Source organism: Podarcis muralis, chromosome 6 (genome assembly GCF_964188315.1).
Source record: "Podarcis muralis chromosome 6, rPodMur119.hap1.1, whole genome shotgun sequence".
NCBI lineage: Eukaryota > Metazoa > Chordata > Lepidosauria > Squamata > Lacertidae > Podarcis > Podarcis muralis.
The window spans coordinates 42,027,921-42,041,019 of record NC_135660.1 but is presented as its reverse complement, the minus strand read 5'-3'; the positions used below and the strand labels follow the sequence as shown (position 1 = coordinate 42,041,019).

Sequence of the window (13,099 nt, the reverse complement as noted above, 5' to 3'; positions counted from 1 at the left end):
CCAGCCAGTGTGGGCAGAACGACTGGCGGAAAAAGCGGTTCAGAGACGAGGAAGGGACGAATCACAGAGCCTATAAAAAGCGGCCCGCGGCGAATAAGAAGTACGAAGGCTCCCATAGGCTGGCGGCGGGAGGCTCTTGTCCAATAGGAGCTGCAGCTTTTCCAGCAGAGGACACGCGCGGCGGCGGCCGCTTCCCGCGCTTCTGATTGGCCGGCTGCCTCAGGTGGGCGGATTAGGCCGCCGCTTCCCTGAAGCGTGAGCTGCGCAGCGGAGCTGAGGCACAGCCGGGTCCTTCTGCCCAGGAAGTGTCGGCGGCCGCAGCGGTGTTGGCCAGACGGGTGAGGTCGAGGTTGGACGTGGAAGGGGAGGCTCCGCCCTTTCGCCCTATTTGGGGCCGTAGGGCTTGTGGGCCGCTTGTGTAGAGGTAGGTGGGACGAGCCGGCGGCGCCTCCTCCTCCTCCGGCGGAGCTCTGTGGCTGCCCCGCAAGCGGAGCGCTTGTTCCGCCGGAGCCTCCGGGGTCCAGCTCGTCAAAGGCTGAATTCCCGTTTTTCTTTTCTTTTCCGGGAAGGGGCTGCTGCGCCGCGATGTGCGGAAGTGCAGCAGATGAAGCTTACCCTACGCTGGGAGGATCTGATAGAGAGCGCTTCACCTGCTGGATTTCTGCCTGCCATGGCGCAGGAGCCCCTCGGGGGAAGAGAGAAGAAGCTGGTCATTTTAACCTCCTTGTCTGGAGGAAGACATTTTGCCTGCCTCCCAAGTACTGAGCTAGCAGGCCGGAGCATCCCATGCTGTCTTGTTTTCCCCCTTTTGATTCACCCGGAGTGACCCAGGTAGTGACATTGCCAATATCAAATAAGTTGCAGAATATGATCTGGTCATTCCTCTCTCCACCTGAACGTGCTCCTCTTGTGTCTCAGATGCACCCCACATTCTTGGATGCTGTATTCAGAGTAGCACTTAAAGTGGGCTGCTTGTTCCTTGTCACCCAGGACCTACCCTGCCAGAGTAGCTAAAGAGGATTACAAGAATGGATTCTCTCTGTGCTTTTGATGCATGTTTATGGTTATATGTTTTAATATGTGCTTGCAATTGTGGGTGTATAAAATAAATTAATAGGCCAGATTAATTAGCACAGTCTGCATGCCTTTTGGTATATATGGCATAGGGTTACAGGGGATGTTTCCCCACCCTGACTCCCAGGTGGCTGCAGTCGTTGTTGTTTGCAAAAGGAGGAGATGCTTTTGAGGAGCTTTCCCATGGCTCTGCAGCTCTTGGGACAATTTGTGTGTTGACTCTCCCTTTCATGCAGGTTCTGGGGCCTCAATGGGGCAAAAGTGACACCTGTTGTAGGTATCTCTGTTTCTCATGACTTGCCCAGTCATAGTGAATGCAGTTCCTTTGCATGGGGGGATGTGGGCACTGCCCTTCCCAAAGGTCATCTCTGTTGTTTCCTTCACACTAGGGGTGGGGAAGAGTTGACTATTTTTATTGTTCATTTTTTGGTATTCCTCTCAACTTTCACATCTACAGTATGCAGGTTCCAGAGCGTGAGAGTGGAGCGACCACAGGGAATGGACTGGACAGCCCCACGGCTTCCGATTCCCAACCAGTTTCTCCTTTGCCATCCAAGCCCCCTTCCTTGGATCTCTTCAATCTAGTAGTATCCTACAAGCGACTGGAGCTGTACTTGGAACCACTGCAGGATATTGCGGAAGGGGTGTGGTTCCTCCTCAGGTTGGTGCCCAACTACTTAGTTGCACCTTGTGGGTGATGGTTGTGGTGGAGCTAGAGAAAAAAATACTTGTTGTCTCCTGCCATGTTGGAGGGCAGAAAAACACAGGCTCTTTGGAAGTCTCACTTTTGCAAGTGGGAGAAAAAAGAGAGAAGATGAGTCCTCCTGGCCAAATACTTAATTTTACTTGATCTAAGAGATACCAAGTATTCAGCATGGGAAACACTGTGTGCAGTTGGGCTTAAAGAAGATATGCTGCTGCATTTGTGGCTTGGCTAGTGTCTATGGCTGATTGCAACATCCCCCCATTTAAAAAAATACCCTACCCTTACCTTGCTTTTGTCTTCATTCAATCTAATTTGATTTCTTATTTACGGTATATACCGTTTTTTCAGTGCTCAAGGCAAGTTAATGTACTCCATGACCTGAGACTTAAACTTAGGCTTGCCCTTTCCATCGCCACCATTCTCATGTTCATACCTCATTTGTACAGCTAAATATCCTTTTGGAGTGGCAATAAATGCTTTATCATGTATGTTTCACAGCTGGCAGATGCCTCTCTGCTCCCTCCTTACTTGCCTGGGCCTCAACTTTCTGCTGCTAACTCTTAGTGAAGGTGAGAAATGTTGGACCTTTGTGCTGGGGACCCAATAGGCCTCCTTTCAGGTATGATGTGAGCCTTGGGGGATTGATCCTGTGGGAAATGGAATGTGTTATTGGGGGCAGATTATGAGGGCTAGCAGTACCAACTGTGAGAGGTAGTAAGGAAATGGAGTGACTGGCAGGCAGATGGGCCTCCTTTCAGGTGGTTTATGGGGTAGTACATAGGAAGCTGCCTTATATCAAGTCAGACTATTGGTATGTCAAGCTCGTTGTTGAAAGTGACTGGCAGCAATTTTCCAGGTGTTGAGAAAGAAGACATTCCCCGTCCTACCTGGAGATACCAGGGATTGAAACTGGGAACTTCTCTGTTCAAAGCAAACGCTCTACCACTGAGCTATAGGTGATAGTGGTACAGGTGTGTTGTGACTGGCCAAACAGTGGGGTGGTAAAATGATCTCTGCATCTATTCCACCTTTCATTGCAGCTGCGTGGTATGGGCTTTGCGTCCTACTGGTCTCAGTGCCAGCCTTGCTGGGCTACCTGCAGGAGACATGCCGCATCCGTCTGAGTGAAGAAGAGCTGGCACGTCGTAGGTACCACAGTGTGCGGCGTGAAGATGTGAGGAAAGTTCAGCTTGCACGACATGAGGCTGTGGCTGAAGTGAAGGGCTTGTAAGTGCTCTTAGGGAAGGATGGAGAAAATGTGTTGACCCGTAGGTGGATCCCTTTGAAGTATGTGATTGGAGGGATGCTGCTTGGGTTTCTTGTTCACACTACACATTATTTTCTTGATGGTGAATATTGCAGTTGTTCTGAATCCACTGGGCTTAATAGTCAACCCGTTGCAAGATCGAGATTTCTACCTCTTCATTGTGTTTTTCTCTTGTTTGATTTTTGTAGCCATTTTTCTGTATTTTGTGTGGATATTTCCATTGTAGATAAGTAATGTGCAATTGTTACCCTGAATAGTGGGAGCAATTTAGCCCGCAGAACTAATTTAGTGACCCTTCTGTGTCACAATTTGTGTGGTATTCCACCATTCCCCTTCTTTTGTCTTCTATGATTTCAGCCTCTTCACTTACAATGACTTTTTCATCTATTTTTTACCAGCTGATTTTTCCTTTTGAGTTTTTATTTCTCCCAATCATTTGTGTGTGTGTTTTTTTTACACAAGGATATTTCAGGTGCACAACTACATAGCTCTGAAGCTGTGCCCAGTAGGGCACAATAATCCATTTCTTCTTCTGCTTCTTCTTCAACCATGCACTTGTGCAGCTGAAGAGCTGTGCACAACTGCACAGAGTTGATCTTTTAATGTTTAAGTAAACAGCTGCACAGGCACTAGCACAGGCCAGTGTGTGTCATGGAGGCTTTTTTGGGGGGTGGGCAGACAGTGTCTTCCCAAATGGACCCTATCACAGATTCCGCCCACAGCATTCTAACAAATGCATTACACAGTTGGCCAGTAACATTGGCATTTGTGTCAAATCTTAGTGGTTGAGGGGGAAGGTTGGGACTATATTTAAGGATAGTCCATATGATATTGCAGGTGCTACCCATTTCATCATTGCTGTCGGGCAAGAATTGTGTCATGACTGTGGGAAATATAATTGCACAGTAACGTTGTGCGTGTGGAAGATAATGGTGACCCCACTTTTAAGAAACTCTGGGAGAGCAGTGCTGACTCCTCCTCTAGATTAGCTACCTTCCAAGGTGCCTTACTGCACTACTGCCGTTCACCCTTTGGGGGCATTGCACACCCTTGCTAGTTGGGAGTGTGGCTCCAGGAGGAAGAGTTACTAAGCATTTACATGACTTTCCTGCCCATGCCGCAAAGTATGCATCCTCCTTCCAGGACAGTGGATCGATTTCAATCACCAGGCAAGAAGCCTCATTTTTAAATCATTGATTTTAATCAACTTTTCCATTTGTACAGTTATTTTCCCCAAGAAATGGGTGTTTTTGCTGCTCGATAGAGCTATTAAAACATATTGATTCACAACTAAATGCAACCGTTACTTCAGATTTACTACATTTATTACCTACTTATGAGGAAGACACACTACTGGTGCATCCTTTTGTTTAAGAAATAATGGATTTTGATTACTATTATTTTTTAAAAATAGGTTTTTTTATTAACATATTGTTTTACTTCAGCGTGTCTGTACAGACAAGGATTTGCAAGTCAAATTTTAGAAGACATTAGAATTTTCCTATGCCAGGGACTGACGGTTAACTGCTCTGATCGATGTTTTATCAGGACATAACACTTTATCAGAGTGCTGTGAATTCAGAAAGCGGCTCATTTTTTTGAGACCTGCAACTTAGATAGGGAGAAGCAGCTGGAATCCAAGGGCAAGTTCTCCTTTTCCCCATTACTTCCCCACCCAAAGCTGACCATGCCAGTAGGCACTTCGTCAGCATTTTGCACAAGGCATTGGAGCCTGATGGCCAACCTATCCATCATATGACTCGCTGAGTTGTAGCCAGTGAACTCAAATCTCTTTCTTTATGGGAGTCTGCATTCTTTCATCTAAAAGTTAAGAGCATGTTACTACATGCCCCTTTAGTATATAGGGTCCAGGCAAGCCATGGTTAGGATTGCACTGTTAGTTTTGCGGCAACTCTGAAGTTAGTTGTCATTATTCAGATTTGAAGTTATAGGAAAGAGATGCCCAAGATTGCCTCAGCAGTGGGTTTGAACCCAGTGTCTCCTATACTCCACATACAAGAGTGCTGGACTCCAAATCATGCTGGTTTTTATCCCTCTTGCTAAACTTACACAGGTGCTTACTGTATCCAGCTTGCCTGCCTGGAGCTAGCTGGCATAGGAGGTTCATCCTATGCAGGGCTCCTCCTAATTATGCCCTGTGTGGATGAGGGAATCTTCTTTTGCACTCCAACCCTTCTCTTGAACTGAATGAGGGGCTGGGGATCACTTTTCTCCATTTGTGAAGCAGCTTGGGCATAGGTTGCTGCAGCGGCTGTGGGGTTGTGAGCAGAGGGGCCTGAGGAACATGTTTAACTCTGCTGTGATCTCCTTTTCCAGCTTAATCCAATTAGAGGCCCTCTTGAGCCGACTGTGTGGCAGATGTGAGGCTGTCTATCGCATCATCTACTGGGAGAACCCTTCTCTTTCTTCACAGTGAGTGTTGCCTTAGGAATACTTCATGGGAGCTAGGTGTCATGGGCAGGTTGGATGCAGAGGAATAGTGGGAGGAACTAGCTGGGGAACCTGCAAGGGAAGGAGGCTCAGAGCCCTGGGATTGGTGGTAGGATAATGATGATGAGTGGTCAGAGGGAGGAGGAGGTGTCGGAAGCTGAACAGGTAACAGGGCTTAGTGAGCTGGGAGAGTCTGTGACAGACAGACATCCAGAATCAGGGGCAGAAGCTGAAGCAGGAGAGGAGGGAAGCCAAGAGGCAGAGAGAGTCTGGCTGGGGAAGGTGGCAGGGTGTCTCACTCTCCTGCTGCGACAAGCTCCCCTCCCCCCTGGTTTCCCAGAAAGAGGTATGAAAAGGGTGGAGGAGAAGTTAGTTTTGTGCTGGTGCAGTCTCAGATTGCTTGGGGAAAACCCTGGAGAGGAGGGAACCAAGGCAGCTGTGAGCAGATGGGGACCTTCAGTCTTAGCAACTGCTTCATGGGGGCAAGACCTGATGATGAGTTGCATTGCTCATTAGGCAGATCCTGCTTTTGCTAATAAAGAGTTAACTCCAACTTGTTTGGTGTTATTTACTGCCAGCTTGCTCCTGTCACTGGGACATTGCTGCCTTGCAGCTTTGGGGGGTTTGCAGGCTTGTTTACTGAGCCACTTTACAGGGATCCGGGGTCCCTGCCTTCCACCCCATATTGGGCAGGTGTCCATGCCCATATATATTGTGGCTGGTGTTCATGGGGAAGCTATCTGGCTGCATCTGGCTGAACAGGTTTGTTCAGATTGAGGGGAGGTTATTTGCTTGAAAGGTATGCAAAGGGTGGTGATGTCGTCGTCATCGTCATCATCATCTTATTTGTATGCCGCCTTTCCACAGTTAAAACAATGCTCAAGGCGGCTTACAATATGAAAAGATTTACATATTACAAACATAGCAAAGGAGTAATAAAAATAAACAAAACACATCAATAACTACATAACCATAACTACATAATCCACATAAAAATAAAGATACAAAGAATTCATATCAATAACAGTAAAAACTCAAGACAAAACTTCCATAAAAATACCCCAGTCCTTTCTGGGCAGCAGCAGCAGCAGCTCTTATGAAGCCTGTTAGGCCCGCCCTAGGACAGGTGGAGAGAGGCAGGAACGGGGCCCTCAGGCTCCCAGCAGATGCTCTCTGTTCCATATCCAAGAGTGAAGGGGGGCTGGACAGGCTTGATGTGCTCTCAAGGCACCTGGCTGTCATCCTGATGCCCAGGTGTGTCATGCCCCTTCTGCTCCTTTTTTTGCCCAGGTTTTATGGGATGCTGATGGCTTCCGTTTGTGCTCTCTACCTGCTGCCCTTATGTTGGGTCTTTGTGCTGCTCAATAATGCCCTTTTCTTGGGTAATGTGGCATTTTATCAAGGTAAGAGATTGCTCTTCTCTCCTGTGCCATTCTGTTCCATGGGAACCTTGGGGAAGTAAGCTGCAGCAGCTGACTGGAGACAGGGTGCCCAGGGTCAAGGCTTTCTTTGCTGTAGATCTGTGTGAGGCAGAGATCTGTGTTGCACCCACCCCTGCTGCTACCCTATCTTATTCCAAATTAGGGCAACAGTGTGTAGCTGCTAGCAAATTTTGATGAGAGAGGAAAAAATGCATCTCTTCTGTGCTGCCCCAGTCCCATAAACAAGCTCTTTGGCATTCAAGAGACCTGAGTAGTCACTCTGTTCCTTGGGCACAGCTTAGTAGTGGAAGCTTTTTCCATTTAGAGGTGTCCCAGTGGGGAAGCAGACCTTGGGATGCTAATGATAAACTGCCTTTTGCAGACAACGGGGGGTTATCACAAGGGAGACAGTCCTTTGCTGGAAAACAGTTTTGGTGTGTGTTGTGAACATTTGCCCTCTGAATGCATCTCATTCTGGAATTTTGTTTGTGTGGGATGGTGGCAGGGAAGAGTGAAAACAGGCACGAACCTATTCAGAGCACAGCTCTTTTCACAGTGCCCACTCAGAGTGAAGGCACTGCTTCCTGGCCTCACTTTGAATAGGTTTTGTGAGGATGCTGGAGGAGTGGCCAGGGGGCTGTGAATATCAGCAAACAGTTGCAACCCACCCCCAAACAACACAAATCTGGGTGGGGAGATTGGGGGGGGGGCGGTTCAGGGAACACTCCAGTCTCCTGAGTTTTGTGCTGAAAATCTGCGGTGGAGAATATTTACTGGGGTGGTAGACAGCCTTTCCCCCTGTCTACTGAGGAGCTATGGGGTTATGGACAGTTCTGTCTGGGAGTGAGATTAGTGCTAGAGAACCATGGGGTATTCAGGTAGGCATACTAGTGTTTTAAATACTATTAGCTACATTGGACATTGGTCGCTGGTGTGCCAGTATCTACTTCTTGGGTGTTTGGGTTGGAGATAGGCTTGAATGCCATGCTGTTCTTCCAGTGCTGAAAGCCTATGCTGTTTACTGCAAGGCTTTCCTGAGCTTCTAATGGATGTCCAATCATTACCCTTTTCCTCTCCCTCCCTAGTGTTGCTGGAGCTGAAGTCTGCTGTAGAGCAGCGTTTGGGCCTCAAGCCTGTTGCTGGGACTCCAGAGCCAGTGGAGCTGTATGCTGGAGAAGTTGGGTCTGGATCCCTGCCGGACCGGACACCTACGCCCACTAGTACCGAGGTAAGGCATGGTAGAAGAATAGACGGGTCTGTGTTGCCCACTTCCAAGTAGAATGAGAATTGATATGCTCATCCAAAGTGCCCAGAGAGTGTTGTTTTATCTTTTGGAAATGCCTGAGGTCATAGTTCATCCTGGCCTGCATAACAGTCTTATTAGCTGGTGGCTTCATAGTTGATTCCAGATCTACAGTCCTAGGAAATGTGTCCCAGGCCGGAGCACAGAAGACAAACTTCCATCTTGCTTCTGCTGGTTGTGGTTCCATGTATCTCTCCGCCACACCTCCCAGTCTTCTGTAGCATATGGAACGATGGAAACTGCGGCCCTCCATATGTTGTTGGACTCCGATCCCCCACCAACTTCAGCTGGCCTGGTCAGTGGTGATGTCCAACAACACTTGGAGGACCACAAGCAATAGTGTGTAAAGTAAGGTCCCGATGGGAGTGGCAGAGAAATTTTGAAAGGGGTAATGCTATCCATCATGGATGAAAACCTCCCAGACCCTGTTCCCAATCTTGGCCCTGGAGAAGTAGGGCCTCAATTTTGCCTACACAGGTACGTCTCTTTAGGGCAGCTGCCATCCTTGTTCTGTCCCCTTCTTGCTACTTTTCAGAGTTCCCAAACTTTTTAGTCGCAGCTGGTTATAGGGAGGTGCACCTGTAACCTACTGTTGAAATGTGGAGCCTCAAAAATTGTACCTGGCTTAATTTTCTCCAGTTTGGTGCTTAAAAGTATAGTAATGTTTCCAGCTTGTCCCTGTCTCTTTTTTAAACAACTTAGCTAAGTTTACATGAAAATGTAAAAGGGCGATGTCCTTCTCTCCCTTCACACAGCTCTTCAGGCAGTCTTCACTGCTTGTCCCTGTGTTTTCCCTTTGTGCTGCCCATTAAGGCATTTCAGGATCTGCATACCAGCATTGTTTGGGGTCTTGTGTATTACAAACTGCCATGGTAATAAATAACTATGTCTAGTCAGGAGGGGAAATGCATCCTCATAGCTTCCATGTTACTCTTGCATTGGGGTAGCTGGGATGGAATGGGGCCATCTGTGTAGATTCCTCTTGGATTCATTTACCACTGTTACAAGGACTGGTGGGCCTTGCTTCCTTAGTCTTGTAACATCAGAACAGCCTCCTGGATCAGGCCAATGGCCCATCTAGTCCAGCATCCTGTTCTCACAGTGGCCAACCAGATGACTGTGGGAAGTCAGCAAGCAGGATTTGAGCAGAAGAGCACTTGCCCCTCCTGTGGTTTCCAGCAACTTTCATTCAAAAGCATTGCTGCCTCCAGCTGTAACGTTGTTTGCTTCCCCCATAGGATCTGACCCCTGGCAGTGTGGAGGAAGCAGAGGAGGCAGAGCCTGATGATGAGTTCAAGGATGCTATTGAGGTATGTGCCCTAAGAGAGCCTCCTAGGGCTTGGACTGATCTGTGCTATGGTGGAGTCAGGTGATGCTGCTAGGCCAGCAAGTTTAAGGGGACACCCTTCATCCTGTCACTTAAGGGCCATGAGTGGCAGCACATCAGAGTCCATGTCTGTGATGCAGTGAACATGTTGGTATGGGGAAGAGAGAGAAATAGGGGACTTGAGACAGTGTGCTTTTCTGGAAATGGGTACACCATAAAAGGTGAAGGCTAGCTTGGGCTGGGCTCTTCTGGACACCATCTCTTGTCTTTTCTCTTTGCTGCGGGAGCAGGAGACCCAGCTGCTAGTAATGGTGAGTGTGGGAGCTGGGCCACCCTGCCTTTGAGCCAAAACTCACTTCAGTTGCTCATGCAGAGTTGATGTCTTTGCTGTGTTCTTTGCCCTGATTGTGCCCACCTTCCCAAGCTGGAAAACCTGGCTGCAACCCTTCCACCAGCTTGGCATTTTGTGTGTTGCCCACGGTTAGCCCAGCCTTTCTTTGTCTTCAGCGCCGTGTCAGTGGGCGGTGCCCCCCAGTGCGTCCTTGTCCTTCTGCCCCAGAGTAGGCACAGTGTGAACCAGCCGCTCCTTGACAAGCTTCCCTCTCCACCTTCCCAGGAGGATGACGACGTCTCCCACTGCTCAGCAGAATTTGACATGGGCCTTCCTGACAGCCCCTTCATGATGAGCAAGAACGAGGTGATTCGCAGCAGGGTGTCACGGCTGACGGAGCGGCTGCGGAAGCGCTACCCAACCAACAATCTCGGTACAGGATTTGGGAGGGTGTGTGGAAGTGGCAAGAGTGGATGGTGCCGTGGGACATGTTGTCTTGTTGGGACTGAAGCGGGAACTGTGTAGATGAGCTTTCCTCAACCTGGTGCCCTTCAGATGCTTTAGCCTGCAGCTCCAACCAGCATGGTCTTGTTGGTTTGGGCTAATGGGGCTGTAGTCCATCGGGGGTGGGGGGCACCAGGTTGTGGAAGGGGGTGGCAGAATGGGAAGACTCCGGCCCAGTTGCTGCCACAGAGGAGGCCTGCCTGATGTTAGATGCCAGAAACATGCCATTGTTCTTGGTGCTTTAAAAATATGTGTGCTGAGCTTGCTTCTGATTGTGAAATATTGTTGCAGAAGAATCATTTTACAGGCAAGGTGTGGGTGGGGTGGGGTTAAGTACGAACATTTTTTTAAAAAGCCCCTTAACTCCCTTTTTTTCATTACCTCCGGAAATTGGACTTGTGAGTTCCTACTTGCCAGTGTAACATGTCATTCTGCCCTGAGAGAGAAGTATGAGCAAGCCTGCTTAGAGAAGCTGAGTGGTTATTTGTACCAGGCCCAAGTCTTTGTTGTTATTCCAAGTCTAGCACTTGATCACTTATGACACACTGGAATCTCATCCTGATGATGCCAAATTCCACATTTATATGGGTTACGGCCATCTCTGCTCTTGGTGCAACTTTGCGGAGTGGAGGATTGGCATCACCTGGGAGGTGCAGTGTGCCGACCCATTTCAAATCTCCTGGAATCAAGGGTCCTGAAGACAGCCCTCGGTGGGATGCCCTCTTGGCACGTGGTCCCACCTGGATGAGCCTCCTGGACTGCCTAGTGGGGCAGTCGCTTATGTTGGGGCTTTTAGTAGGAAAGGACTGTGGGCAGACGTTGGGGCAGGGCAATATTTCTATGCAATTTGGTGGAAGAAGAGGCACCAGGTTTGACCATTACATGTTTCTTCTCTGGTTTTCCGCAGGGAACTGTGCAAGCTGTTCAGCCACTTTCTCTGTGTTAAAGAAGAGGGTGAGTCTCTGGCCCAGCATGCCCCCAACTACTCCTTTCCCATTTCCTGCTCCCCGGCTTTGTGGATCTTAAGCCTGACCTCTGGTCAGCAGTGATTGACCTTCTTGAATCCTTGCATTTGAAGGAATGGCTTCCAGGGACCTTGTTCCTTTAGCTGTGTTTGTCTCTCTTTCCTTCCCTCCAGCGGAGCTGCAGCAACTGTGGGAACAGTTTCTGCTCCAGGTGCTGTTCCTTCAAAGTTCCCAAGAGCTACATGGGGGCTACAGGTGAGTGAGGAGTGGGAGAGCGAGAGATGGCCTTTCTGGCAGGCAGCTTGGGAGGCGGCTCCTCCTCCTTTGTGCGCTTGCTGTTCCCCTTCTGGGGGAATGGCTGGGTGTAATTCTCACTGTTTCTAATTAATGCTACAGTGGGGAGGTAGCAGAGGACAGAGGCTCTCTCTCTCTCGGGGTGTGTGCCTGAGGGCTAATAAAATACTTGTTGGGTTCTGTGGGTGGAAAGCTGCACAGTCCTTGGCCGAGTCTCTGACCAGTGCTTTCTACTGCAGCCCCTGATGCCCAGCGGGAGACCGTCTTTGTCTGCGGGCAGTGCAACCAAGCACTCGTCAAGTGAGAAACCGATCTGGAGCCCTGCCCTCTGCGGAAATCGCTCTGCGTCTCACCCCGTATTTGCTGATACTTGCGGGGAGCGAAGCAACAGCACCGTGCACTCCTTCCACTCTTCCCTGTACATCTAATAGGAAAGGGGCTGGTGCAGCTGCCACGTGTGCCCCCTCCCTCTGTGAGCAGCTGGCGAGAGGTCCTGCACTCATGATTAACTGCATAGTAGGAGACTTGTGCACTAGACTACTGTAGGCTCTCCCTCCTTCCTCGACCTTGAAGCAAAAAAGTCCTTTGCCCCCATTTTCCCTAGCAGGAAGCTGGCCTTCCCCACTTCGCAAGGTGGCTCATGGTATCTGGACTGCCAGATGTGTCTGTCTTGTGTTTCACTACTGAGCGAGGTGCTGCGTGTTTGGAAGCGGAAGCTGGGTCTTCTTCTGGGTGGCATCTGTAAGTTGGCTCTGCTGTGTAAAGAAGGCAGACGTGTGTTGCCCCAAGGTGGACCTGTTTCCTATCCCTGTGTCAGATACGGATGGCATCTCTTCCCTCCCCACCATTGACTTTGCTCTTTCTAGATAGCTTTTAGCCAAAGCTCTTCAGTCTGGCCCAACCTGGACCTGCCATTTTCCTTCCCTTTGACGCTTTGCTGTGTTGGAGGGAGCAGAAGCTGCTACAGCCAACGGGAGTTCATCACAAAGCCCAGCTGGAGGATTGAGGCAATTGCCTTGTGATGTGGATCTTTTCTACAGGAGAGGAGAGGTTTTTTTGTGTTTATTTTTGCTGCTCTCTAGCAGACTTACCCACACGCACACATGCATATATATAAATATATATATGACCAATAAATAGCGTCCTTGGAAAGTGGAGCCAGTGCTCCTAGTAGTGTCTGAAATGGCTTTTGATGTGATGAAGGTGGAATGGGCAACAGGGGTCCTAGTTATGCATAAAGCTTGCTGTGGAGCCTTAGGAGTGTATCTGCAAGGTGAAATAATCAAATCCGGGGGTGCTAGATGGAGCAAATTAAGCAAGGCATCTGGGGGCAGCAGGGCAGAAGAAGGGAGACTGGGGCAGACCACTGTGTTTTGAGAAATAGAGGCTATAGTCTATTGAGGCAGGTGGGATGGAGAGCTGTAGAGGAGGCATGGATGTTGGCCTAGTTCCCGTA

At 49.1% G+C, this 13,099-nt stretch overlaps 1 protein-coding gene across 5 annotated transcripts; it reads left to right on the top strand.

Annotated features, from left to right (window-relative positions):
- The first annotated feature begins 227 nt into the window (after positions 1–227).
- ZFYVE27 (zinc finger FYVE-type containing 27) lies at positions 228–12,800 on the top strand. Of its 5 annotated transcripts, none has more exons than XM_028730570.2 (13): positions 228–338; positions 1,532–1,735; positions 2,279–2,349; positions 2,821–3,007; positions 5,385–5,480; positions 6,789–6,901; positions 8,005–8,147; positions 9,461–9,532; positions 9,840–9,860; positions 10,166–10,313; positions 11,292–11,338; positions 11,523–11,604; positions 11,883–12,800. In XM_028730570.2, the coding sequence occupies exons 2-13, from the start codon at positions 1,533–1,535 to the stop codon at positions 11,945–11,947; spliced, it is 1,248 nt and encodes a 415-aa protein (XP_028586403.1). In that variant the 5' UTR covers positions 228–338; position 1,532; the 3' UTR covers positions 11,948–12,800. The 5 variants fall into 5 exon arrangements, with proteins under 5 accessions (XP_028586403.1, XP_028586401.1, XP_028586404.1 ...); XM_028730568.2 differs by having other exon boundaries at positions 231–424; XM_028730569.2 differs by lacking the exon at positions 228–338 and adding an exon at positions 440–831.
- Positions 12,801–13,099: the final 299 nt, after the last annotated feature.